This window comes from Charadrius vociferus, unplaced genomic scaffold, assembly GCF_000708025.1.
Source record: "Charadrius vociferus isolate BGI_N301 unplaced genomic scaffold, ASM70802v2 scaffold393, whole genome shotgun sequence".
Taxonomy (NCBI): domain Eukaryota; kingdom Metazoa; phylum Chordata; class Aves; order Charadriiformes; family Charadriidae; genus Charadrius; species Charadrius vociferus.
Window position 1 is genome coordinate 1545363 of NW_009647760.1, and position 27430 is coordinate 1572792.

Sequence of the window (27430 nt, forward strand, 5' to 3'; positions counted from 1 at the left end):
GCCTCACCAGGGCAGAGTAGAGGGGGAGGATGACCTCCCTGGACCTCCTGGCCACACTCTTCTTGATGCCCCCCAGGATGCCATTGGCCTTCTCGGCCACCAGGGCACATTGCTGATGATGCCCAAGGTGGGACCAGCTATGAGCGTCGAGGAGGAGGAGAAGAAGGAGGAGGAGGAGGACAGGGGACAGCCACCCCGATGACAGGCAGAAAAGTGAGCCGGGGGGGTGATGTTAGCCCGGCACCTGCTTCCCCGGCAGGGGACCAAGAGCTGTGCCAGCAGCAGCCACCGCAGGAGGGTTTTCCAGGAAATGTTTACGGTGTCCTCCAGAAACGCTGCCCCGTGCCACCCCTCCGGCCAACACACACCCCACCCCCCGGAAATTAATCAGCCCCAAGCAGCGCTTTAACGACAGCCGGCAATAAATTCCAATCCTCCTCCCCGGGAAGGGGAGAAGCGGTGCCGGTGGGCGGCAGAGCGGCGGGCCTCCGGGGGCTACTCATTGCCTCGCTTAATTAGCACGGCGCGAGCCTTAATCCCCGTTAGCCTGTTCGTTAGGGAGGCGCGGCCACGGGAAAACGCCGAAGCTCCCGGTCACCATCATCCCGCAGCGACCCATCCCTGGGGACTCACAGCATCATCGTCTCATTCAATTTAGTGAACTCAAGTGTTTTGATTTTTTTTTTGTTTGTTTGTTTTTGTAGGAAACCACCTTTTTGGGTAAAAGGGGAGGGGAAAAAATTGATAATAATTAAAAAACCTGAGGGATTTGGGGAGCAGAGCAGCAGCGTTAGCAGCTCCTCCAGGGGATGTTCGTGCCGGATCGCTGGAAAACGAAAAAAAAAAAGAGCAAAGCCACGCTCTGACCGGGGACTCCGGGGAAGATGCTCTTTATTTACATATCAAACCACACAGGTTAATAAAAGACATTTAATATCAACGGAAATGATGAAGTTTTAATTTAAAAAAAAAAAAATAATCACTGTACACATGCTGGAGTACGAGCGCTGCCCCGGGGGGAGGACGACACGCACTGGTTCCCGCGATGACATGGGGGACGCTGGGGATGTGGCCACCCCAAACTGGTCTCCAAGTGGCAGTAAATCCCTCCCCCGCCCCAGTTCCCAGTTCAGCATCTTAAATGGGAGGTCAGGGAGGAGAGAGGCCTTAACGGCATTGCGCCTTTGGTGGCACGCCGCGCCCCGAGTCGCTTGAGTCAGGGGATAAATCCCCCACCGCGAGCCAGACCTGGGGAGGGGGGAGCACCCAGTGGGGGGACAACAAGACCCCTCCACGGGGTGCACGCGCCTGTGGGTGCTCCCCCGGGGAAGGGAAACCCCCGAGGGGGGGACCCCGCGCCACCGGGTCACGGGGGTGAAAGCGCAGCCGTCAGCCCCTCGCCGGAGCCGTGGGGCACCTGAGCCCACAGCATCACGGTGGTGATGGCATCACTTGGGTGCTGGGACCCCAGGGAGCCTCCGCGCTCCCCCACGTCCCCGCTGTCGCCTTTTTCCCCGCAGGGCTTTGCCTGAAGGTGCTACGATTGATGGGCAGAGGATGGGCAAATCCCATCGCCCCGCACGGCTGCTCCCGGTTCTCGGGAATTGTGGGCAAGGGGAGATCCCTGCAGCTGTCCCCAAAATCGCAGCTGTGGGGTAGGGAGGGGGGGAACAGCACTCACCGCCTCGAAATCCCCACGGAAATTGTACCCACGGATGCGAAAACCCATCGGCTGCACGGTCGGAGGTACTCGGCTCGGCACAATGCTTTGCTGCTTTTGTTTGGATTTGGAGGGACCTCCCAAAAAAAACCCCGAAAAAAAACCCCACATCTTTGGTGTCCCCCAACGGAAACCAAAGCCCCACTGGGATGGGGAGAGGTTGGGGTCAGAGTGCAACCGGCCACGGGAGATCCCGACGGAGCATTTGGTGGAGAGCTCACCGCTGCTCCCAACGCAGTTTTCCACGAGGGATGCTCTCGGCACATGCCTCCGCTCCAAGAAATCTCCTCCCAAAAGCAAAGGGGACGGAGCGGGATGGATGCAGGTGAGCTCTGGGCACCGAGAGATTGAGGCTGAGCCGTGCGGGGGACTTGACGCCCCGTTATGTCCCAGCACGGTGACTTGTCCCCAATATAGTGGCTGACCTGGATGCGGGCACGTCGCGTGATGGTATTAAAGTTCCTCAGGTCCCTGTGTCACCTCGTGTCCGGGACATCAGCAGAACCGGGATCTGCTGGAGGACTGATGGGGATTGGAGCCCCTTCCCAGTCCCATAAGCATCCAAGGAGCCTGGTGGACCTTCAACAAACCAGCTGAAAAGAGATTTTATTGGCAAATTCAAACATTTCCAACAAAGCCATGGGAATGGGTGGCGCTTCCCCACGCTGCCACCCGGCTCGTTGCCAAAACGACGTCCCGGGAAAAACAAAAAAACAAGATGAGAAGGGGATGCTGCGTCTGGCCACGGTGTCCTGAGGTAGGTGCCAGGTCGTGCCCGGCTCTACGGTTCCTGAGCTGGTGGGGTTGCCGCGGGGTCGGGGTTTGCTCATAGACGGGGTTTGATCTGCAGCCGTTTGCCTGGAGGGAGGAAAGGAAAAAATAAGGTGATGGCGAGAGGTGGGTGACACACATCTGGACACCTCCAGGGTCTTCTCCTTGCCTGGTCGCAGGGGGTTAACGCAGCGAAGATGGGCACCATGCAGGTGGTCCTCCATCCTGGCAGCACCCAACCCCGACAGCACCCACCGGCCTCACCTCTGCCACCCTCCTCCAGACGGGTGTTTTCGGAGTCCCGTGAAGACGCCGGCGGCAAAGTTCTCCTCCATTTGGCACTGCCTGGGAGCGGAAAGGGGAAAAAAAAAGAGAAAGTCATCAAAGTTGACTCACGTCGCAGCGGAAATCCCTCGGGATGCGGGCACGAGAGCATCCCGAGCTCCTCTGCCGCTCCGCAGCCCTGGTGCTTCTTGTTTCGACGGTGGGAAAAGGGAGTAAAAGCGGCCCCAGAGGGCACAGTATCGCCAACGAGAGTAATAATTAGCAAGCAAATGAAGAAAAATAAACGAGAGCATCTAATTGCATCCTGAGCTTCTCTTCCCGGCAGGAAGGATGAGGACCCCAAGCAGCATCCGACAACAAGGAGCCACCACTGCATCCCACTTCCCAAGGATGATGCCCAACGTGGAGGTGGGACCACGGGCACCTTCGAGCAGCCTTGAGAGCCCAAGGGAGAAGGTTTTGGGGCACGGAATGCAGGAAGGGTGAGGACCCCAAGCAGCATCCAACAACGAGGAGCCACCACTGCATCCCACTTCCCAGGGATGATGCCCAACGTGGAGGTGGGACCATGGGCACCTTCGAGCAGCCTTGAGAGCCCAAAGGAGAAGGTTTTGGGGCAGAGGAGGCAGGAAGGGTGAGGACCCCAAGCAGCATCTGACGAGGAGCCACCACTGCATCCCACTTCCCAGGGATGATGCCCAACATGGAGGGGGGACCACGGGCACCTTCGAGCAGCCTTGAGAGCCCAAAGGAGAAGGTTTTGGGGCAGAGGAGGCAGGAAGGGTGAGGACCCCAAGCAGCATCCAACAATGAGGAGCCACCACTGCATCCCACTTCCCAGGGATGATGCCCAACGTGGAGGTGGGACCACGGGCTCCTTCGAGCGGCCTTGAGAGCCCAAAGGAGAAGGTTTTGGGGCCCAGGATGCAGGAAGGGTGAGGACCCCAAGCAGCATCCGACAACAAGGAGCCTCCACTGCATCCCACTTCCCAGGGATGATGCCCAACGTGGAGGTGGGACCACGGGCTCCTTCGAGCGGCCTTGAGAGCCCAAAGGAGAAGGTTTTGGGGCCCAGGATGCAGGAAGGGTGAGGACCCCAAGCAGCATCCGACAACAAGGAGCCTCCACTGCATCCCACTTCCCAGGGATGATGCCCAACGTGGAGGTGGGACCACGGGCTCCTTCGAGCGGCCTTGAGAGCCCAAAGGAGAAGGTTTTGGGGCCCAGGATGCAGGAAGGGTGAGGACCCCAAGCAGCATCCGACAACAAGGAGCCTCCACTGCATCCCACTTCCCAGGGATGATGCCCAACGTGGAGGTGGGACCACGGGCTCCTTCGAGCGGCCTTGAGAGCCCAAAGGAGAAGGTTTTGGGGCACGGGATGCAGGAAGGGTGAGGACCACAAGCAGCATCCGACAACGGGGAGCCACCAAGAGTTTTTCTTTCCTTTTAAACAAACTTGCTCGGAGTCTAAGCCGCCGTGGCAGTGATACATAGCTTTTGAGCTAATTTATGTAAAATAAAGAGGGCTCATTTAGCACCTTTCCACCCTTAATATAACACCCATACATCAGAGGGTTGCGGAGCAGCCACGACGGACTTGGCTATTAGTCACCGGCGACGCAGCCGAATTCAGCTTCGGGGAAGGGCAACACCGAGCAGACACCCATCACGCCCCGCTCAGCCTCGGACCACCCTCCGCATTTTCCAGCCCACCCCGAGTATCCCTTTCGCGTCGAGTCAGATGGTTTTTCCAGCTTGGGATTTCCAAATCTGTGTCACCACCCCTCCCCCCCCACCCCCCCTCCAGTTGCCGTAATTAGGGTCCAGTGAAACCATTGACCCCGAGGGGTCAAAATCAGCATCTCCTCGTTCCCGGTCCAACGTGAACGATAGAAACGGCTCAATTTCCTCCCCCTCTCGAAGAAACTTCATTAGCTAATACCTGTGCAGCGGCAGGAAAGCCACGCTTTGAAATTCAAAGCAAATATGATTACAGAAGTAGAAATATAGATTTCTTTTTTTTTTGGGGGGGGTGGGGGTGGTGTGAGGAAAAAAGAAGAAAAAGGTGATTTTTAAATCGACCGTAATTCGCTTCCTGACTTCGGTACGGGGTTGCACGGAGCCTTTCAGAGCATCCCCACCCGATTTCAAATGTATTCCTCGAAACATCGAGGAGGGCGAAAACGAAATCAAACCAAAACCAGGTTGTAAAAAGGATGAAACCGGACCAGTTTCTCACGCGGGATGGAGGGAAGACGCTGCTCCTGGAAAAGGATGGAGCGGCGGCTGCTTTGCCCCAGCAGGGAGCAGCCGGGGACAGGCAAAACGCTCTGCCACAAAAGACCCGGAGCAAAGAGGGGGGTGTGCGTGTGTGGTGTGTGTTGCTTAACCCACCCCGGGAAACGAAAATATATTTGCCGCTTTTGTGCATGGGAGATCCTGCAAATGGCGTGATCAATCTTGGGTCGCATCTCGCGCGCCTTCACTCTCTTCCCCCCCCCCCCCCCTCCGCCACTCTCCACCTCCCCTCCTTCTTTTCTTCTCTGCATTTCGGCAGCCGCGCAATCCATCTTCCAGGAACCAGGTATATAATTTCTAGTTAGCGCAAGCCGGGCTAAGAAACCCCTTTTTCATTACGATGATTGAACTGCTTCCAAAGAGAAGAACCGGGGGCCGGATCACGAGCTCTCCATCGCAAGCCGGGCGGCTTTTGCTGAGCTTGTCAGCCTCGCCGGAGAATTTAGGACTTCCAACGCTAAATCTTCCTCCTTGATGAAAATCAACATTTATTTTGCCTAAGCCTGAGAAGGTGTCAGGCAGACGGCGAAACTTGCCACTCTTCGCGAGGAGAAAGGAAGGAAAAAGAAGGAAATCTAATAGAAATATATTATCAAGTCCGAGGAGTGGACAGTGCAGTAAATCACGCTTCAGGTGGCACCATTAGATTTTTCAATAAAACCCGGCCTTCCCCCAGACGCTGCCGAGCCGAGTGGCTCCAGCTGCACCCCACGGGCAAGTTAAACCAAAAATTCGTTTCGTATCCAGATGCTGAGATGTGTGCGTGTGAGGATTTAATGGTATTTAAAGGTGGGGAATCCCCTGGGATGGGGGATAAAAGGAAGGGGGTTTGGTCCTTCTCCCCAAATCCTCTCCCTGCCCCACCGCTCCTGACCATCGAAGCTTTAAAAAACGGTTTTTCCTTCCCCGCTGGGAGGTTGGGAGGCAGCTGAGGAGCCCAAAAGCAGCTGGAGATGCCCCACATCCCTGTGGACGATGCTCGAGGCCCGAAGTGAGGGGATAGAGGGGAAGACGGCTCGCTTGCGGCTTTCCAAACTCTGCCATCAGGATCTAAAAAGCCATCCCGGAGGGAAAACTGGTTATATTGACATTTTCTCATCCGGACCAACTTCCGGCCCGATGGGATGTTTGGTCTCCATCGCTCTCCCGATACTGCCCGTGGCGGGGGAAGATTATCCTCTCCTGCATCCAGGTAGACTCTGGGGCACGGGGCACGGTACCGGCAGCCACCCGGCTCTTCCCCGAGAGCTGGCCCAGTGTGAAACAGCCCCAAATAAAAGCAAAAATCCGATTTCCCGAAGGAAAGCGGCCTAACGAGGTGGCTGCAATTAGCAGGAACCTTAACGGCCAGCCAAGTACCGCTCCGGTTATTAACACAGCAAAGGGGATGCAAGTTTCCCACCCGATGGCTCGGAGCACCGAGACGCATCCCAGAATCGCCCCGACGGATGCTCCGACGTTCAACACCAGGAGGAGAAATCCCCCAAACCCCGTACGTACTTTTTCGCCCCCATTCCCAAAGGAAAAAGAACCTTTAACCCCTTCCCGGATGCTTCGGGGAAGTCCAGAGGCTAAATCTGCTTTGGAAACGGTTTTTCCGTTCGCAGCGAAAGCGCTCGGCTGAGTCAGCTCCCAGGCAAACTTAGGCTTGAAATACCATTTTGTAAAAAAAAATTAAAATAATAATTATTTTTTAATGAAGTTAAACAACAAAAGGTGGGACAGAAAGGCCAGCGGCCAGGGCCAAGCCTCCGAATTTTCCGTAAATGTTTTTTTCTCATGGAAAAAAAGCAGCTTGGGGACCGGATCTCCTCGCCTCGATCCTGCACTAAATCCACCCGGTGAGACAACCTACCCCCAAAACCTCACCCTGCTGCTTTTCCACCCAGATCTTCTGCCCCTCAAGTGAGGGAAACATCAAGGCTGGGAGGTCGGGAGAAGCTTTGTCCAGAAGGAAAAACACTCAGATGTTTTTCTTCTTCCTAACCGGGATGTCTGAAGCGGGGACGTGCTGGTGGACATGTCCTGCTACTCCCCGCCAGTGCCCATCTCCTGCCGTGCCTGCAGACAAGGACATCTGTGCCAGGACGTCCTTTCCATATCTCTTCTCCTTAATTCCTTCTTTTTGGAGGAAAAAAGCAACCAGAAAACCAGCCACAAGCTGCAGTGGCCACAGAGGGGCTTTGTTGGGTTGAGGACATGGCAGAGATGGCTTTGTGGTCTGGTGGTACATGGTGACTTGACCATGAAGACGTATGGTGAACATCACCTCTGTCCTTTATTGGTGAGCCAAAGCTCATCGTGAAGAAGACAGGATTTCCCTGTCTCAGAGTGCTCTTCTATCTCCAGTTTTCAAGTCACTAAATAAATCAAGGGGGGAACAACAGGGCTGCCCAGTGGTGGTGGTCTGAAGGAGAGGGGTCTTCAGAAATCTTGAGTAAAGTCTTAAAAGCCCTGGTGCCTCCAGACCCTCCATCATCTGAAAGCCCTGGTCTCCAGACCATGATCTAAAAGCCCTGGTCTCCAGACCCTCCATCGACTGAAAGCCCTGGTCTCCACACCCTCCATCATCTAACATCCCTGGTCTCCAGACCATCCATCATCTAAAAGCCCTGGTCTCCAGACCCTCCATCATCTGAAAGCCCTGGTCTCCAGACCCTCCATCATCTAAAAGCCCTGGTCCCCAGCCCCTCCATCGTCTGAAAGCCCTGGTCTCCAGACCTTTCATTGTCTGAAATCTCTGGTCTCCAAACCATCCATCATCTAACAGCTCTGGTCTCCAGACCATCCATCGTCTAAAAGCCCTGGTCTCCAGACCTTCCATCGTCTAAAAGCCCTGGTCTCCAGACCCCCCATCCCAGGCAGAAGAGACACAAAAAAGAAGAAAAAAAAAAGAGTAAAAAATTAATATGGATGTAGCAGATTTCAGTCCTGGCAAAGGAGTGAGACTTGGCAGGTCTGAAAGTTGCCTGCAAATCAATAAGGGAAAAGGATTAGAAACGTGCAGGAGACTTGGTCCAGGCGGAAAGTAAATCAGAGAAGAGTATTTTCGACGGCCTTTTGTGCGATAAAGAAATGATGACTCTGATGCAGCTTGAGAGCCCAATTAGAAAAAGTCACAGCGCTCATCGGGTTTACTGGAAGTTTCAACTAAATTGGCCACTTCGCAATAAGGAAATTAAACAACAGTGAAGTTTCTGACTTTTGGACCTTCTCAGAGCCACTGAGACACGAGGAGATCCAACTCCAACCTTCAACAACACCCATTTTACCTGTAGCACCCCCAAAGCCTGACGCTACCCCAAGCATGATGGTGTCCTGCAGCAGGATCGGGGCTTTAGCAGGGGATGGAGATGGAAGGATGGAGGGATGGAGGTAACGGCTGCCAGATAGAAGGCATCGCTGCAGAGGGATGGGCAAGGTCCATCAGGGAGTCATCTCCTGGTGAGGTCCACCAGCATGAGTACCAGCCCGTCTGTCTCTCTGGGCTGGGAAGGAAGCACCCATGACCAAGAAGAGGCTGTCTGAAACCAGTATCCAGGGTGGATGAAAGCAACTTAAACCTCCCCCACTGCAGGGAACCCGGCCGAACGGCCCCCAAACCCGTAAGGACCTGCTGACTCAGGAGCAGAAGATGCCATTCCTAACGACCCGAGCAGATCTGGCCCGTTAACGGGAAACCAATTAGACTGATAGGCGTTGTCCTGCTCAAGGGATGGGTGCAGCCCCGCTACCTGCTGCCTGATAGATTTCCGCATTAGAAAAAGCAATTCTATTAGCGGGTGGTTAATTCGGTTATGAAAGAGTTTTGATGCTCTCTAATTAAACTCTCCCTGCGTGCCCAACGGAGCGTGCGGCGGCTGGGGGCTGGCGAGGGAAACATCAACCTGCAGAGGGACAACGCAGCAAAGGCAAGATCAGGGCGCCCATGGGAGCATCTCATCACCACCTGTCACACGTGGGGATCAACCTCTCCATGACAAGAAAGATCTGCCAAGAGCCAGGAGAAGAGCCGGGAAGGTACCACCAAAGTCTACACCACCCCACAGCCCTCTTGGCTGATGAACCATGAGACAGGGAGGGTTCATGGGTACCATCAGGAAGGAAGATGGAGATTTCCTGGTCCAGCTAAATTAGCCTATTAGCCTATGGGCCTATGAGAGCAGAAGACCTCAGCAGAAGGCAGAGGTGGGAAGACTGATTTAAGGACAACATGGCATATCACGCATGCTCCTAACTCCCTTTTCCTTTCTCTGCAGACTTCAGGGTTTGGTGTCCTGCTGTCCTTCCTCTCCTTAGCTTGTCCTTGTCCCTTCGGTATCATCTGCTGAGGGATCTGGGAGGTCCTGTAACTCCCATGAGCTCTCACCATGACCATCAAAGTGTTTCCACCTACTCCTGCTACCTCCTACCTGCCTTCTAAGAGATTCTGCCAAGGGACACATTCCCAGCCACATGTCCTTGACTTCTCAGCTGTCACCAGCAGAGACATGATGAGCTGGACCTTATTGTTGAGGTTGGACAGGTTTAAGCAGGAAGTTGGACTCGATGACCTCCCTGGTTCTCTTCCATCTTATGACCCTAAGGACTAAACTTGGACCTGAAAATGGCCCAGGGATGCAGGAGAAGGAAGATGACTGCAGTGTGGTCATCCCGTACACACTGGTGGCATCTCCGCAGGGATTGAGGAAAATGTCCTGCCGTGTGGATCCCGCGTCAATCGACTACCGGAGCAGAATGATGGGCCAGTGGAGGAACCTGCAGAGAGGGAGAAGCTCTCGCGGCAGAAGCCTTCACAGCATCTCCTGTAACAGACCTTCGTCACGGGGGACCATAGGGCACCAGCTCGCTCCACCACAACACCTCCACCACATCAGCGAGCAGATGACACGTGACCATGCCACAGCCTCGGCGTTGGCACACGGATGTAGCGCCCCGACAGCCACACGCCTGCCCGGAGATCACGTAGCTGCCCTCGAAACACAAAGGAAATGGTTTATGTGCTCCTCTCATGCCTGAAACTCATCCCTGGCTCTCTCTCAGCCCTCCCAGCTGCTTCCACCCCACAGCTCCCCAAACCACCTGCAAACCACCAATAAGGCTCCAGAGCTCTTGCTAATTAGGCGAGTACTTCAAATGGGGAAACAGAGGCACACAAAGGACAAACACCACTCTCCTGATAAAATCCCTGGTCATGCATAAAGATTTCAGTTGCTGCTCTTGCCTGCAGAGGCTAAAATTACTGTGACTGAAGATCTCAGATGATCTGCAATCATCTCCCACCATTGTGACCTGCTCCAGGGACCGACAAGGGGACCAGGAGCCACCCTGCGCAGCCACCTGGCTCTCCACAAGAGAAAGGCGACCTCTCAAGAATAACCTCTCAGCCCATCAGCCACCTCACTCTTCCCAACCTGGTGGGTGACCAAGCCAGGGACACATCACAGTGGCCCTGAGATGTCACAAGCCACCTCGCTGTCTACTGACCCACAGCCTTTATTAGATGGTCCATGGATCTGGCTCCACAGCTTGTTGAGCTTCTTGGTGCTGTGACCAGCTAGCAGGCATGGAGCAAGCAGGGGAACAGCAGAGTCAAGGAGCTATTGCCACCCTTTGGGTGATGCATCAAGACCTTCAAGTAGGTTCCTCAAAAGTAGGGAGGCCCAGGAAAGAGCTTCTCCAGCACCTAAGCCAGACTCTGGGGAAGAGAGGTCCATTCTAGTAACACCAAGAGAGGTCTGACAACAGTTGGCCATAACAACCCAACCAGCAGTGGGGGAGACCCACCAGGACCCTGCTCAGAAAGGGGGTGCTGCCAATGACAAGTCAATGGAGGGAACCTGGAGGAGGAACATAGAGAGGAGCAGAAAGGCTATGAAGACTGTGTGGAACAAAACTGCTTCCCTAAGCCAAGCTGTGGGAGATCCAAAGGCCATGGAAGTTGCCCCACCTGAAGGACAGGACACGGATGTCGTCCCATCCACAGAAGAAGCCATGGTGGTGGACCAGCTGCAGGTCCATGACTTCATCATGGCCAAGGTCCTTTCCAAAAAGAGGCAACGACCCCTGCCAGGAAGGCCAAGACTCTGCTCCCCACCAACCAGGCCTCAAGAACCTCAGATAAGTCCAAGGTGGCTCAGATGCCTCCTGAAGTTAACTGGGATGGAAAAGACAGAACCAGGGGGTGGGTTCTGTCTGGAGAAGACTAATGAGGAATTGCTGACTTCAACTGTGCTCAAATAATCTCTGTCTTCAGTTACCTAAAGGTGGTTGAAGTTGGAGCCAGACTCTCCGTGGAGGTGCACAAGGGATAATGGAGCAATATAAGAAAAATATATATAAATTTGTTCCCCCGGATAAATAAAAGGCTTCAGATTTATCACGAAGAAGTCTGAGTTCAGCGCTGAGGTCTGCGCTAAACGCTTCATTAGCAGCGCTCGTCAGGATCAGGCTAATTTGGTAGCGCTGTGAACATATCCAACACTTGCAAGACCACACCTGGAGCTCAGCAGGCTCCCCGGTACAGAAGGACATGGACACACTGGAGCGAGTTCAGTGGAGGACACCGAGATGGTGAGGGTTGGAGCACAGGATGTATGAGGAGATGTTTGTGACCGCATAGAGAAACCAGTTCCCTGTATTTTATCCACAAAAACATTTCCTCCATGACCCTACCAAGAGGACCAAACTGCACTAAGTCTTACCAGGGTCAAAGCTGACAGCGGATGCCGGCTCCTGTTACCCCAGGACAACCGCCTTGTGTCCGAACCCTCCATCTCCAACCATGCAGATGCTCTCTGGAAGGCTCCAAGGCATCTTCTGCTGCCTGCTCACACCAATCGAAAGGGTTGGTTGCCGCACCTGGCTGCCGAAATTTTGGATCAAGGAGCTGGTGTCAGAAGCAGCGTTACAGGAGACGCTGCAGGTGATGGTGACCAGGATCTGGCACCAAGGGGTTGCCCATCCCCGTTGGGGGTGGTTCTCAAGCTCCGGGTCCAGCCCGGCGGAGAAGGGGAGGAGATTTGCATTTCCAAAGTTATTCCTCCAGAAGCGAAAGCTGTAAACAAACCCAGAAGCGCTGCACCTCCACGAATTCCTCCAAAGCCAAAGCGTTTGAGCGTGCTCAGCGGAGCCGTTAAAAAAGACTGTAGCGAGCATCTTCCATTAACGTTACGACCGTGAAATATGACAATAAAATGATAGCCGTATGGTCGCAAATTTGCAGCCCGCCGAGTTGCTAGGGGTTTATCGTCACTCAAACGTGCAGAGAGCTGTAAAATGTTTACAGAAAGGGTCGTTTGCAGCTATAAAATCCTCTTTTCTCTCCTAAACAAGGCTGAGTGGAGCCATTTACAAACCCCTGAATGTTCATCGGGGGAGAGGGGAACATCTGTTCTCTCCAGGAGTTTTCAGTGATCTTCTCGAACAAATTAACTAAAATGGGTGCTTTCTAATTAAATTAGCACTCGATTGGAATGGTTTGCATTGGTGCGCTTGCTTACAATTAGCGCGGGGAGGCCAGTTAGGCTCCAGTGCAGGCTATTTAACTGGAAGGTGAAATATGGAAAAGCCCATTACCTGAAAACGGGTGTCGGAGGGGTAAGAGAGCCCGTGTTCCCTCTGGCTCTGCCCTCCTGGATGGAAAACACAAGGAGGTGAAGGATGGGATGCCACCAAGCCCACCCTTCCTAGCTGGGATGCTCAGCTGGAAGCGGTTTGCTCTCCCCATACCGCACGGATGGGCTTTTCGGAGGATGCTGGGAAAGCACCGGTGCCCTCAAATTACTCCTCCGACCCTAAATTACAAGGCTCCTCTTGTAGTTTGGGAACCCTCCCCATGGGAGGACAGCAGCGGGTTCAACATCATGCCTGCAGACCACGTCGCTCCGTTCCAGTCCCCTTTTCCTATATCCCAAGGCCAGAGGCTGCAGACCCCCACCAAGATCCCTCAAGCTGATGCTGTTGCCCACGCTGGTCCTTAAAGGTCATCTCCAAACCCCAGCTCCATCCCTCCTGCACATGGAGCCAGTGTTTTTCCTTCATTCCTCCCGCATTTGCCAGTATTAAAAGGGCATTTTCCTCAAATTGTGGCCGTTTAACCAAGCAATTCACATCACTCCGTAATAATAACCTGTCCTCCTCCTTATTTACTACCCCACCAATTTGTGTGTCACCTTCAGGCTTTACAAGCAGAAACCGAACGTCATCCTTGGCACAAAGGCTGCAGCGGGGAAGGTGCAGACCCCCAAACCCCATCGTAGTCACCAGCTACTACCTAAAGCTACGCGAGGACTCATCCTGACCACCCGCTCCGCTCAAAAACAGCTCTTCAAGCTCATAAGCACCGGTCCTGGTAATTTGGCCACCATGAAGCATTTGGCCACCTTTAACACCATCAATGGCCTCATCCTGTGCCCTCAGGATGATGGCTCATTTGTGGTCAGGGTTCCTTTTTTCCCCGTTAGGTCATGGAGGTCCCCACCTGCTGCTGTGCCCCCAAGTCCCTTCGTTTGTGTGTTGAGATGAGATTTTTAATTACCGAGCGCACCCCAGCACCGAGCACGGGCAAACCAAGGCGCCGAAGAGCGTTCTCACCCCCCGAACTCACTGCACGCCATCGCCGAATCCCCTTGGCACGGAAACTGCTTCATCATCAGACAGTTTTACAGCCAGCTGCAATTCCTGCTCGGTTTTCCTTCCCTATGGATTCTCCAGCATCCGCTTTCCCGATGCCACGTACTCCCCGGGCAAAAGCGACGGAGCACCGAGGGATGCACAGCCCAACTCCGTACCCACAGCCTTCCTCCCAACATCCCCGGACCGAATCAGCTCCTTCTACTCATCCTCCCATCCCGAAACACCTGGAAATCATCCACCCCTGAACGTGGAAACTGGAGTTAAGAGGAGAAGGATGCCCTCGCTGCCAGGATGACGCCTCCGCCCTCTCAATCGAGTTATTCCAGGCTGCCGAGTGCAATCCAAAGCGTTTCGACAGCTTTCTTGTCCGCGGATTAATTGCTCCGTCTTCATCGCAGTGATAAAAAAACCCTGATTAAGCCTCTGCTTTGGGAACGGTTCCCCGGCCCCGCCGCCGAGATCAAAAGGGAGTTGAATCAGGGCCAAGGAGAGGGAAGGAGGGAGGCACGCGGAGGGGGGAAGAAATCCCCAGAAAGGGAAGCCGACTGCTTTACCCCGCGTCGCGGAGAGGAGTTTTCCCAGCCGGAACGGTCCCTCGCTGTCTACACTGCGCCACGGTTCGACAGCACCCGCGCTCGCCTGTGCCTTCAGGAATATGTTGTTAATCCTGGGAATTTTCTTTCCGACAGCGTTAAGGCATCTCAGCCCTCCCCGGCTCGAAGCGTTTCGTGGTCGAGCCAGGCAAAGCCTCGCGGATCCTGTTCACCCTCTTACGGACGAGCCGGCAAAATGCCCCAGCCCGGCATTCGGCGCTGAATTCATCCCTTCTCCTGGTGGGATGCTGCTCTGGCTCGGAGAAGGCACGGGATCGAAGACAAGGAGGGATGCTCCAGCCCTTCGCTTCATACTGAACCACATTTTGTGCCAACCGAGCTGGCAGTTGGGATTTCATCCTCACCGCCCCAAAATATTTTGATTTCTGAGCCAGATGTTGCCCCTCCACTTTCTGCGATGGTGCTCAGGAGGTGCAGCCGCCGCACATCCCTCCAGCGAAGGATGGGAGATGAAAAGGAAAGCGCGAAACATCATCTGGCCAAAAACCTCTCAACCAGCGCTGGGAAGGACCAGGCACAATCTCTGCCTCACCATCTCCATCACCTCTGCTCCTGCGGACGCATCCCCAGAGTGCCCCGAAGTCCCGTCCCTTCCCACAGAGCGATTAAGAGATTTTCCAGTGCAGGAGCTGAATTAGGAGAAGAGGAACCAAGGCAAATGTTGGAGAAGCAGAAATGCAGCTAACCTCCACCACGAGCCACTTTGCAGAGAAAACAAAGACGTTTCTTCTCAATTGCTTCAACGATTTTCTCCTGCCTCCCCCCTCCACCCCATTCAGTCGAGTTTCAAACATTTCTCTGAACTTTTCCAAAATTAAAACAAAAAGTCGAGGCAGAAGCTGTTTGCGTTCACGTGTCAGAGTTCATAAGAAGTTTTGCTCGTCCTAAAACTGTGTTTTCTAAAAATTTTACTGATTTCCAAAGCCTCTTGCCCCACCTTTTAATAAAAAAGCAAAGCAGATCATCTCAGACCAACGCAGCTCTTCCTTTGAACTCGCAATCTGCAAACACCTCATCCCACTTCTTACCAGGGATGTTTTTATTTCAAAGCTATTTCACATGGGGAAACATGTGCGATGGATGGTCCAGAGATGATCCAGAGATCCTTCTGCAGGTTCAGAGATGATCCAGACGTCCTTCTGCAGGTCCAGAGATGATCCAGAGGTCCTTTCAGAGATGATCCAGGGGTCCTTCTGCTGGTTCAGAGATGATCCAGAGGTCCTTTCGTGGTTTCAGAGAATGATTCAGGGGTCCTTCTGCAGGTTCAGAGATGATCCAGAGGTCCTTCTGCGGGTCCAGTGATGAGGCACAACATCACTGCATCCCTCTGAAATGCAGTTCCTCCTACCGGGAACCACTGTGGTTCTATCACAGGAATAAGACTGGATTCATCATTGGATGATTTATAGGATAAGGAAGAAGGAGCCGATGATAAAAGCTAGGAACAAAATCCTTCTGCGTTGTTTCAGGAGCAGAGCCAGGGGCTCGTGTCCCTGCGTGCACAGAGACTGCGAATCCCAGTTGCCATCCCAGTTTGAGCTCCCAGCGTAACTGGTTTGGTGACTCACGACAAACACCGATCCTACCAAAACCCACGGAGAGCAGCGGGGGAATAACTCCCCTCGGCTCCGTGAATCGGAACAGCTGGGAGCACGCGTGAGCAAAAGCAGAGCAAGTGCTTCCTACCTGTCTCGTCCTCCGACTCATCCTCGTCCTTCTCCACTTTGCAGCCCTGATCACCGGGGCACGGTGAAGACTGGAGGGAGATGAAGGATGGCAGCTTTTGCAGCCAGCTGGTTGAGGAGGTGTCTGTCTCTTTCCAAAACTTCACCTCTTGCTCCGCGCTGGAGGGTCCCGGCATTTCTCCATCATCGTGGACCTGAGCTGGATTATTCCTGCAGTAGGTGAGAAATAAGACAAAAATAAAATGATCTTGGCAATGTCACGTGTGATGGAAGAGGATGGGTTGAACCACCAGAGTTGCACACGGAGGCTCTCTGAGCTCCATCCCAGGCTGCTCCACATCTCCGATTTCCCCAGAGCCAGCTCAGATTCAGCTGGAGTTTCTCACTCCCCAGCTGGATATCTCCCCCGTCTGCGGTTCTCCATGAGGTTTCCACCTCTCGGATGCTCGTGGAGGTGCTGGGCTGCCCTTCGGGTGCTGACTGGGCAGAGCAAGTGGAGAAGAGGGCAGACGGAGGGTGTAGGGAGGAGGGATGGCTCAAAGATGCCCACCCGGGGGCTTGGCACAGCCTCAACACTGCCGCCCTCCTCCAAGCCCAGCAAACACGATGCTTCAGCTCATCCAACATCTCCGATGACGGTGACAATAAAAGGGGAAAAACAAAACCCAACTAAACAACCTCCCAAACAGCTTCCAAGCTTGGGTGTGCTCCGTTCCCCGTGGAGGATGCCAGGAACCGGCCCCGGGATGGGAAGTGGGGTTTCTTCCCATTCACCCAGTGCTGCGCTCATGCCTCCTTACCTAAAAAAGAGCAAGGAGCTATTTTACACCTTGTTCACACTGGGGACGTGAGGTGGGTGTCATTCCAAGGCTCTTCTGTCACCTGGGATAAGTTGGGAGAGCCCCGCTGAGCGCTTGTCCCCCTCTGCTACCTTACAAGGCAGGGCCAGGATGAGGACCAGGACCAGGCAAGAGCGTGGACCAGACCGGCAGAGGTCCCAGAACCCCCCGTTACAAGAGGTAACGGGCACAAACTTGACCATCGGAAGTTCCATCTCAACCTGAGGAGGAACTTCTTTCCTGTGAGGGTGGCAGAGCAGTGGCACAGGCTGCCCAGAGAGGTGGGGGAGTCTCCCACTCTGGAGCCATTCCAAACCCACCTGGACGCCGTCCTGTGCCACTGCTGGAGGTACCCCTGCTCTGGCAGAGGGTTGGACGAGATGATCTCCAGAGGTCCCTTCCGACCCTGACCAGTCTGTGATTCTGTGATTAAAATAAACTGGCATGCAGAGGGATACACATCTGGAAGAGGAAACATCCCGAGCAGGTGGGGAAGAAAACTGTTTAAGAGCAGCAAAGTGATTTTCTTCTGCTTTTTCCTACCTGCTTGTCTCCTCCCAGACCCGTCTCCACTTGGCAGGGGGGTCGCTGCGGTCCCCATCTTGGGCTTCTCTTGCATGGCGCTTCTTCTGTGGGTGCAGCAGTTTGCACCGGGTGCCCCTGGGGCAGACACCTTTCTTGGCAAAGTCAGGGCAAACCAGCGTGTGCTTCTTCTTGCACTGCGAGGGAAAAAAAAAGAGAGGAAAGTTGGGAAAAGCAGCGAAAGCCCCACACGGAGCACAGGTTCCTGGAGTTGGGCTCCTCCAAGTGGCACCACCACCTTGCTAAAGAAAGAGAAGGGTGTGTTGGTTTTTCCTTCTCCGTACCAAAATATTATTCCATGCCAAAATACTGTTAAAAATAATACTCTCCTCTGGGAGAGAGTATCTACACTGTCACCCACAGTTTTCCAAATGCCTGATTTTATGGATCCAAACCACCAAACAGCAATGATTTACCCCCAAGGTGATGATGCTGTGAGGTCCCAAAGAGGTTAGCTGGGCTGGAGAAGCTGGTTTTGGAGAGGTTTTCTTGTCCCAGACATGCTTGGGACTTGGGGAGGAGCAGGAAAGAGCAGGAACGAAGCACATTCCTTTTAGGACTTTCTTTGGGATCACTGCCTGGACCACCCTCCTGATGAAGGTGGCTGAAGGCTGGAGCTCAACCTGCTCTGCTCAGGGCTCAGAAGTGAGCTTGGTTGATGGTCTCCTGTCCAAGGAAGCTTAGCGTGGCCACAGCATGGGGCTGGGAAAACAATGGCATCAAAAGGTTCGCTCCTAAAAGCGCTTCTGAGCTCCCAGCTCAGCATTTCAGTCGCTCCCACCAGCAACGTTCACAGCTGTCCCTGCAGCCGCTGGCTGTGCCGGTGGGAAGGAGACATCAGCAGTGCTTCACAGCTTCCCCCGCACAAGGCTTTCTGCTGGGAAACGGCACTTTTTGGCAGCTGGAAAGGCAGGACGAGATGAAAGCGAGGCAGAAGAGACACCTTCAGGTGTGATTTCTATCTGGGTGGTTGGGAACGTTGGCCGGAGGGAGGGAGAAAGAACAACTTCTCCCTAATCTCCAACTGTTCCCAACACCGTGACAGCAACACCCAGTGACCCAGAGAGCTCGTCCCAGCATATCCCAAGGGATGCAGAGTGGGAGCAGGTCCTGGAGCACCTGCTTGGTCCCACAATGCCCTGGGAGGACCAACTCCCACCCAGGATGCTCCCTCCCTCCCACCCCACCTGATGAGCCCACCTTGGCTCTTGCAGGGCGACAGGCACCACACCGTGGCGCCCATGGCATGACACAACCCAACACACATGGCACAACGAAAGGCCCACACCACCAGGATCCATCTGCCTGTTCACCTTCTCCACGAGCAAAGACGCAGCCAGCTTTTTCCTTCCGTGAGTCCTTCCACACTTGGACACCCATGCTGCAAAGCTCCTTGCTACAGGGTAGCACAGATGCTCAAATTTTGCACAGGTTTGGGGGAAAATGGGACAAATTCACAGGAAGAGAAACACAGTGAGGGCTTCAGCATGATCATTCTCACCTGTTTGTAAAAACGTATCTCCCTGACCATGCGGGATATAGGTGAGCTCCTGCCCTTTTGATGCAACTTGACTTTGGGGGCATGGGAGCAGCTCCCCACGGTGACCTTTGGGATTAAGCAGCAGCCCCGCTGAGCTGTGGAAGCTCTCTCCTTGAAAGGGCAGAAGGATTCGGCAGCTCTACCGCCTGGGGCCGACGGTTGAAGTCGACAGCGGAGCAAGGAGCTCATCTGCTGGAGGTTGGGAATGGCACAGAACAGCAGGAGGACTGAGGATCCAGATGGACCCACGGACATCGGCTCGATGGGGGGGACGGGGCAGTGACAGCACCGCCCTTCCACTGAAAATTCATTAAGAAACCCAGTCCCTATGATTTCCCCCATCTATTTGAAGGAGCTTCAATGGCAAGTAAGTCTACAACCCAACGGGCAACCTGAAAGTAGAGTCATCTCTGAAGAGCACTCGGGCCGTGCCGTGACTCCAAAATCCTATGTTTCATAGAATCTTAGAACGGTTTAGGTTGGAAGCGACCTTTCGGAATCATCTACGCCAACTTCCCTGCCATGGGCAAGGACATATTTTTCTGCATTAGGTCACTCAGAGGCCCATCCAACCTGACCTTGAATGTTTCCAGGGATGGGGCAGCCACCACCTCTCTGGGCAACCTGGGCCAGTGTCTCACCACCCTCAGCATAAAGCTTTTCTTCCTTCAGGGCCAATCTAAACCTACCCCCTTTCAGTTTAAAAACATTTCCTCTTGTCCTGTCACTAAGGGCCCTGGAAAAAAGTCTCCCTCTGTCTTTCTTAGAAGCCCCATTTAAGTATTGAAAGGCTGGAACAAGGTTCAACTGGAGCCTTCTCTTCTCTAGGCTGAATCCCCCCAACTCTCCCAGCCTGTCCTCCCAGCAGAGGGGCTCCAGCCCTCCCAGCATCTCGGTGGCCTCCTCTGGCCCCGCTCCAGCAGGTCCATGTCTCTCCTGTGCTGAGGCCCCCGAGCTGGAGGCAGCACTGCAGGGGGGTCTCCCCAGAGTGCAGCAGAGGGGGAGAATCAGTACATCAGATCTACTGCACGCTGGAAGGTTTCCAGTCCACCACCATCTCTGGTGCTCCACCCTTGCAATGATGGTGTCATCTGAAAGCCTATTAATTAGGGACAGCGGGAACAGTCCTTTTCCAGTGGTGCCCAGTGACAGGACAAGAGGGAACGGGCACAAACTGGAACATAGGAAGTTCCATCTCAACCTGAGGAGAGACTTCTCTCCTGTGAGGGTGGCAGAGCACTGGCACAGGCTGCCCAGAGAGGTGGGGAGTCTCCCACTCTGGAGCCATTCCAAACCCGCCTGGACGCCGTCCTGTGCAACTGCTGGAGGTGCCCCTGCTCTGGCAGGAGGTGGGACTGGATGATCTCCAGAGGTCCCTTCCAACCCTGACCATTTGTAATTATGAACCCACCTGATGTTGATCATTCATATTTATCACCAGCGTGGCAGCTCTTCAAAGCCTCTGCCCAAGGGTGTGAGATCCACTCCTGTATTGTGGTTTCCAGCACAAAATGGACTTGGGAAGGGAGAGAGCAGGAAAACAGAGCCCTGGCCTCAAACCGCCACGTGTATCATAGAATCGTTTATGTTGGAAAAGACTCTTAAGATCACCAAATCCAACCATTAACCTAACACTGACACGTCCTCCACTAATCCATGTTCCTCAGCACCACGTCTACACCTCTTTTCAATACCTCCAGGGATGGTGACTCCAACGCTGCCCTGGGCAGCCTCTTTCAACGCTTGACAACCCTTTCCGTGAAGAAATTTTTCCTAATACCCAATCTAAACCTCCCCTGATGCAACTTGAGGCCATTTCCTCTTGTCCTATCACTTGTTCCTTGGGAGAAGAGACCGACACCGACCTCGCTACAACCTCCTTTCAGGTAGTTGGATGCATCACCCTCGCTGCCGGTGGTGATGCTGCTGTGCCGAGGGAAGATGCTGTTTTGGGGAAAAGCCGAGAAACGTGGCTGTTTCTTCCCAGCAGGGCACCCAAGGGACCAGTAACAAATCCTTGCTGTGGGGGGACGATGGTGCCGTGGTCCCAGCTGGGTATGGGGACACACCACCTCCCCAGCACTCTCACCAGCACCAACCTCTAAGTCAATCATTGTACCAGACCACATTTATTGGCTCCATGGCAAAAAGATACTTAATAAAGAAAACAAACCGTGTGCGACTAATCCCAGGGTTGCGTCCCCGGCTCGGGTTTCTAATGGCTTTTCCACGCTGCTCCCCAGCGCTCGGCCCTTCTTCCGTAACTCCCCGTCCATCACCGCCCTTTTAGGGCTGGGATAGTGAAACTGGGATCGCCTCCCCGCCGGGCTCGGTGGCTGGAAAAGCCCCTTCCGTTTATTTACAGCACTTCTTCTGCTCTTGCCCTGCACACCAGAGCGAACACGCCGGGGCTGGGTGGCCGTAAGGCGGTTCGCCGCTGGTCGTGCGTCAGGCGGGGTGAAGGCGAGCGGGGCTGCGGGGTGGCGGGTGCGACCTCACGCCGGGGGCCATCCGATCCCTTCCACCTGTCGGGGTGGCTAATTATACCCCCACGGGACCCCCGCCAGCCCGCAGGTTGGACCATAAAAAGAAAAAAAAACAAACCAAACCCTCTGGTCCCATCCAACGGAGACAACAGAAAATCCAAGAGCACTCCTAAAAAGCCCCGGGGAACCCCTCCTCCCCCATCTACACCCGGTGCTGATGAAGATCCCATCATCCCGGTGATGTTGTCCCCATCCCGGTCTCCCCGCTCCGGGGGTTCCCCCCACAGCCCAGACCAGCAGTGCTGCCCTGTGCTGGGATGGTGCCTGGCTGGCAGCCTCCGCGGTCGAGACTCTGCCAAGACAGCTCTGGGTGAAATTTAAGGTGCTGCTAACGACCCACAAAGCCTTAAATGGCCCCACAGGCTCCAATGCACGCAGGGAGCGGGACGGAGACGAGGGGGTTTGCAGGGCGCAGCCTTCTTTAGCACGGATCTGGCAAAGGAAGAGGCAGCAACTGGTGCAAGGTCCCGGCTCAGCCTCAGGAATGACGTTAATTAACATTTTCCATGAAGCAGCTTGGCAGGAGGAGGTGGAGGGCGGGAGGAAGGCGAAGCTGGGTTACTGGGCCGATCAACAACTTCCCACTGACCTTACGGGGTAGGGAAAAAAAAACATTCCCGGCTCCGCTCCACCAACAGTTTGCCCAGGTTGAACTTCTCAAGTATCTCCAGGCTTGTCTCACCCCTTGTTCGGTTGTTCCTTTCTCAGTGTGGGAGGACGGTGGGTGAAAAGGGACCAGCAGATGGACAAGAGATGGCAAAGTGCTGGAGCATCTTCCCATCTCCTTGGACCCATCTCTATCTCTCCGTCCACCGCGATGGACAGGAGTCCAGCTCCTGCCTGGAAACCCAGAGCACTGCAGTGATAAAAGCACCAAGCAGACCTTCTGGGGACCAGGAGCATTAAAAGCATGAGTTAAGCCCCAAAATCCAAGTGCCTCAACTCAAGCGCTTTCTAGTTTTCAAAGCCCTCTGCACATCCACGCAGCTTCACCGGAGCTATTACAGGTAGCCCCATCGCCCAGCAGTGGGATTAACCGGTTGGATTGATGTCAGGCTGTTTTAATGTCCCTCTTACCCACCACGTCTCGGCACTAAGTGGCTGTTGGGAAGCTATCGCTGGAGGTGGCGGAGCTGTTTTCTGCCGCCGCTCTGAACTGACAGCCAGTAAATAGCTTTTTTTTGATGGCTTTTTTATAATTGGGTGCAGATGGAAGGAGCCTTAAAAAAAATAATAATATATCCAGCTCGCTGTCGTTAAAACCTGGAGGACAATACATCCGAACATCACCCAGGCTGTCAAATAACCATGGAGAAATTTATCCGACACAGTTATCCTAAGGAATTCGCTCCAAAATGGGTTTCTGCCTCCCAAAACAGAGATTGGTGCCCTAGCAAAATGCTGGCAGGAAAGTGTTGACTTCTGATGGCCTTCTCCAAATGCTTCCTAAGATTTGGGATCTACCAAATGCTCTCCAGGATCTACTTCAAAGCCGTGAACTCTCTGCCTTGGTATCTGCAGGCAATGAAACAGCATTTGAGATAAGATACCTCTAGAGCTGGAGCAAGAATTGGACGGCGTTTCGAAAATCACCAGGAACATCATATTTAAGAGGCAGCAAAATAGGTGGGAGGGATTGAAACAGGCAAGAAAAAGCCTTGTCCCTGCAGCATCCATTCCCCCGGTGTGGTCCAGCCCAAATAGAAATGGGGCTAAAGGATGGGGCTCTCCTTCGCATCCCTTCTCCGCCACCATAGAGCTTCCTCTAAATAACACAATCACAGACTGGTCAGGGGTGGAAGGGACCTCTGGAGATCATCCAGTCCCCCCCCCTGCCAGAGCAGGGGCACCTCCAGCAGTGGCACAGGACAGCGTCCAGGTGGGTTTGGAATGGCTCCGGAGTGGGAGACGCCCCCCCCTCTCTGGACAGCCTGTGCCACTGCTCTGCCACCCTCACAGCAAAGAAGTACCTCCTCAGATTGAGATGGAACTTCCTATGATCAAGTTTGTGCCCGTTCCCTCTTGTCCTGTCACTGGGCACCACTGAAAAAAGACTGTTCCCATCCCCCTGGCACCCTCCCTTTAAGGACTTATATGCACTGAGAAGATCCCCCCTCAGTCTTCTCTTCTCCAGACTAAAAAGCCCCAAGTCCCTCAGCCTTTCTTCCTAAGAAAGGTGCTCCAGTCCCCTCATCATCTTTGTAGCCCTTTGCTGGACCCTCTCCAGCAGTTCCCTGTCCTTCTTGAACTGGGGAGCCCCGAACTGGACACAGTGCTCCAGATGTGGCCTCCCCAGGGCAGAGTAGAGGGGGAGGATGACCTCCCTCGACCTGCTGGCCACACTCTTCTTGATGCACCCCAGGATGTCACCGGCTGTTTCCTCTCATCTTCCCGCTCCTTGGTTTGAGGGTGTTACTCCCTATTCCAAACCCAAAGCACTCTGGGCCAGTTGAGCCACCATGAAAGCAAAGCCACAAACATAAGGAGGAATCATTGAATCATAGAATGGTTTGGGTTGGAAGGGACAATTAAAGACCATCTAGGCCAACTCCCTGCCACGGGCAAGGACATCTTTCACTAGACCAGGTTGCTCAAAGCCCCGTCCAACCTGGCCTTGAACATTTCCAGGGATGGGCCTGCCACAACTCTGGGCAACCTGCGCCAGGGGCTCACCACCCTCCTCAGGAAAAAAAAATCTTCCTTCTCTCCAATCGAAGCCTACCCTCTTTCAGTTTAAAACCATTGTGCTTTGTTCTGGTAAGAAGTCGCTCTCCGTCTTTCTTATAAGCCCTCTTTCTATATTGAAAGACCACAAGAACATCTCCACAGGATGAACAACCTCAGCTCTCTCAGCCTGTCCTCCCAGCTGAGGTGCTTCAGCCCTCTGACCATTTGCATGGCCTCCTCTGGCCCCGCTCCAGCAGGTCCATGTCTCTCCTGTGCTGAGGCCCCCGAGCTGGAGGCAGCACTGCAGGGGGGTCTCCCCAGAGCAGAGCGCAGCAGAGGGGCACAATCCCCTCCCTCGCCCTGCTGGCCACGCTGCTGGGGATGCGGCCTGGGATGCCGGGGGCTTGTTGGGCTGCCAGCGCACGTTGCCAGCTTACGTTCAATATGTCCACCCACCAGTACCCCCAAGTTCTTTTCCACAGGGCTGGTCTCCATCCCTTCATGCCTCAGCCTGTATTGATACTGGGGATTATCGCAACCCAGGTGCAGGACCCTGCACTTGGCCTTGTTGAGCTTCATGAGGTTCAACTGGGCCCACTCCTCCAGCCTGTCAAGATTCCTTTGGATGGCATCCCATCCCTCAAGAGAATCAATGGCACCACTCAGCTTGGTGTCATCTGCGAACTGGTTGAGGGTGCACTCAATCCTGTGGCACACAGGAAGATATTGAACAGTAATAGTTCCAGTACAGACCATTAAGGGACACTACTTGGTACTGGTTTCCACTTGGATGCTGAGACATTGACTGTAACACTTTGGATGCGGACATCTAGAAGGCGAATCCCAAACCGAAGAGCAAAGACCAGCATTCACCCCCACATGGGAATGTCTATGGCATTACGCCATTCCCTGTTCTGCTTTGTTGAGGAACCCCATTTCCATCAGAGACTCTCACAACCTCATTCATCACACCCCAAAGCTGTGATGGAGCCACTTTCACACAGGGAACCCAACAACGGTAATTATCAACCCAAAATCATCACCGTTGAGGATGGAGCAAGATGGACACCCGTCGGACATCCCCTACTGTGTCATCTGCATCAGGGATGACAGGGGCTCTACCACATACGTGATTCCAGGTGGCTCAGAGAAGGTGCCACCCACTGCTTGTGGGATGCAGAGATCGTCTGACAACGGAGAACAGATGGGAACGAAGGGAGATTCCAGCATGGGAAGCAAAAATGAAATCTGCTCTTCTTTGTATTCATCTGTACAGAAGTTCAGGTTGAAATCAAGAACTCTGCGTCATCAGTATATTCTCACTTTATAAGCCGTGATTCAGCCACTGCTTTTGCCCCGAACTTCCGAATTTTCATGTTTTGCGATGCACCTCCTTCTACAAAGACACTGACGTGCAAGAGAGAAAAATCACAAACCGGTATTTATCTAGGCACTATTATCAACTAGCCCAGGCTATTAAGCAGTTCAAGTTTGCCCTGATAAGCAACATCTTTAATGTAAGCATCTGAATGCCGTTGAAGATACTACAGTTAAATTAAAGTAGCAATAAGAACCCTCATTATGCCATTACAGACTACGGTAAATAAGATGCAACTGGAAACCCACAAAGATTTCCGCAGGAATACATGAGTAAGATTGGGCACGGAAGAAACCTGATTGGTTTTAAACCTCCTCTGTAGGCTACGGAGCGTTGTCAACAGAAAGCTCCTATTGCTAGTACCAAGATTTATCACTCACGATGAGTAGCACGGCCGTCGTCGCCCAGAGGAGATGCATGAGGACTCAACGTCCCCAACAAGCCAACGGGATGCACCCAGACAGATCTCAGCCTGCTCAAATCCAGCTTGGCCACCATTTGTGATCTTAGGAGCAGACTCATTACCAAACCCATCCATTATTATTTTTTAAGAAAGGTTTTACTTACTAATCATTTTGTTGACTGAAGATTTCTGCTACGTGTTATAGAAAAAAAACACCAACAAACCAAATCAAGCAGGCAACTCTAACACCCAGAAAACATCTGTCAACCAGAGCCAAAATTAAAGATAAACAAAATGAAGTTGCTTTTGTAGTTGATTTTCATACAGTGGACTATAAAAGAGCTATCAAAGGCAGTGCTCCCCATCGGCTATTTCTGAACGATGGGAGAAGGTAAGCCTCAAATCCTCTATCCCAGAGAAGCGGCTGCCCCACTGCCCAGGAGTTCTCTCCAGTGCCGCCCAGTCATGTCTGCAAGCACCAAAAACCAGCAGAAAAGTTGAGGTTCACTCAGCAAACCAGGAACCTGCAGTTGGAACCGGTGGATACATGCCTACTGTCAACAGATACACCTAAAATATCACGAAAAACTCCTGGCAAACAGACTCAACACAATTTAGGTCAAAATAAAGGTAAGGGAGCCATGCCTAGGTAGGTCTCCATGCTGCGCCTGCTCCGGCACCAGGCAAAAAGATGCCCATGCATCCACTTGGCAAACTCCTCTCCTATTTCTCCCCCCACGCATGGTTGATATCCTACCTAAGAAAGCCCCCAGAGGGCTCGTAACCTCTAAAACCAGCCCCACGCAAAGCTTCACGCATGCAACCAGTGTTTCTGTAGCTAAGACTGAGCGTTTCTACCACCTGTCCTCCATCTGAGCCCAAAACAGCTGCGTGCAAGATGGAGATAAATTTTGGCACAAGCGAGAGAAAGGGGAGGAGAAGCTGCCGAGATGCTTTAATGCGACACCTCCTCATCACAATCTCTCCCACTGGAAGTGTATAAAATGGGTCATTTCTCAAGAAGAAGCAATTTGTTGATGTCCAGACCTAACACCCAACCTTCTTCAATGCAGGCGGTTAAATCTGTTTGAGGTTTGATTCTTTGAAAAGTTTGATGCCCTAATAGGACCACAAGTGAGTTTTATCCCCAGCGCAGGACTTGTTTGGTGACAAGGAGGTACAGAGTGGGACACTGGGGCTCAGCAAGCCCAACCCTACATGGGTCATCTTTAAAGATTTCACCGAGATGGAAAAGGGATATGTCTCTACGCAGCAAAATCATGCAAGTCTTTCTCTTTTTCCTCTTCTACACCCTTTGACCAGCTCACTCATTTCACTGATTTACAGTTTTAATGAACATTCCCCCCAGTTGCCTCTTGGGCAGCCCCTCATCACGTTGAGAGGTCCATGGATCGCATTGCCATTTCCCCTCTGCTCAGGTCCTGCCAGATCCTGCACCCACA

The 27430-nt window shown here is 53.5% G+C and overlaps 1 protein-coding gene across 1 annotated transcript in view; it reads right to left on the reverse strand.

The window, feature by feature from the left end:
• Nucleotides 1–1167: 1167 nt before the first annotated feature.
• ZC3H3 (zinc finger CCCH-type containing 3) overlaps nucleotides 1168–27430 on the reverse strand; it is a 194839-nt gene continuing 168576 nt past the window's right edge. Inside the window, exons 10-14 of the mRNA XM_009882266.1 lie at nucleotides 17395–17570; nucleotides 16014–16222; nucleotides 2756–2836; nucleotides 1682–1797; nucleotides 1168–1248 (exon numbers count right to left, since the gene is read on the reverse strand). Of these exons, the coding sequence (XP_009880568.1) occupies nucleotides 1168–1248; nucleotides 1682–1797; nucleotides 2756–2836; nucleotides 16014–16222; nucleotides 17395–17570 (663 nt within the window). The remainder of the gene's footprint in view (nucleotides 1249–1681; nucleotides 1798–2755; nucleotides 2837–16013; nucleotides 16223–17394; nucleotides 17571–27430) is intronic.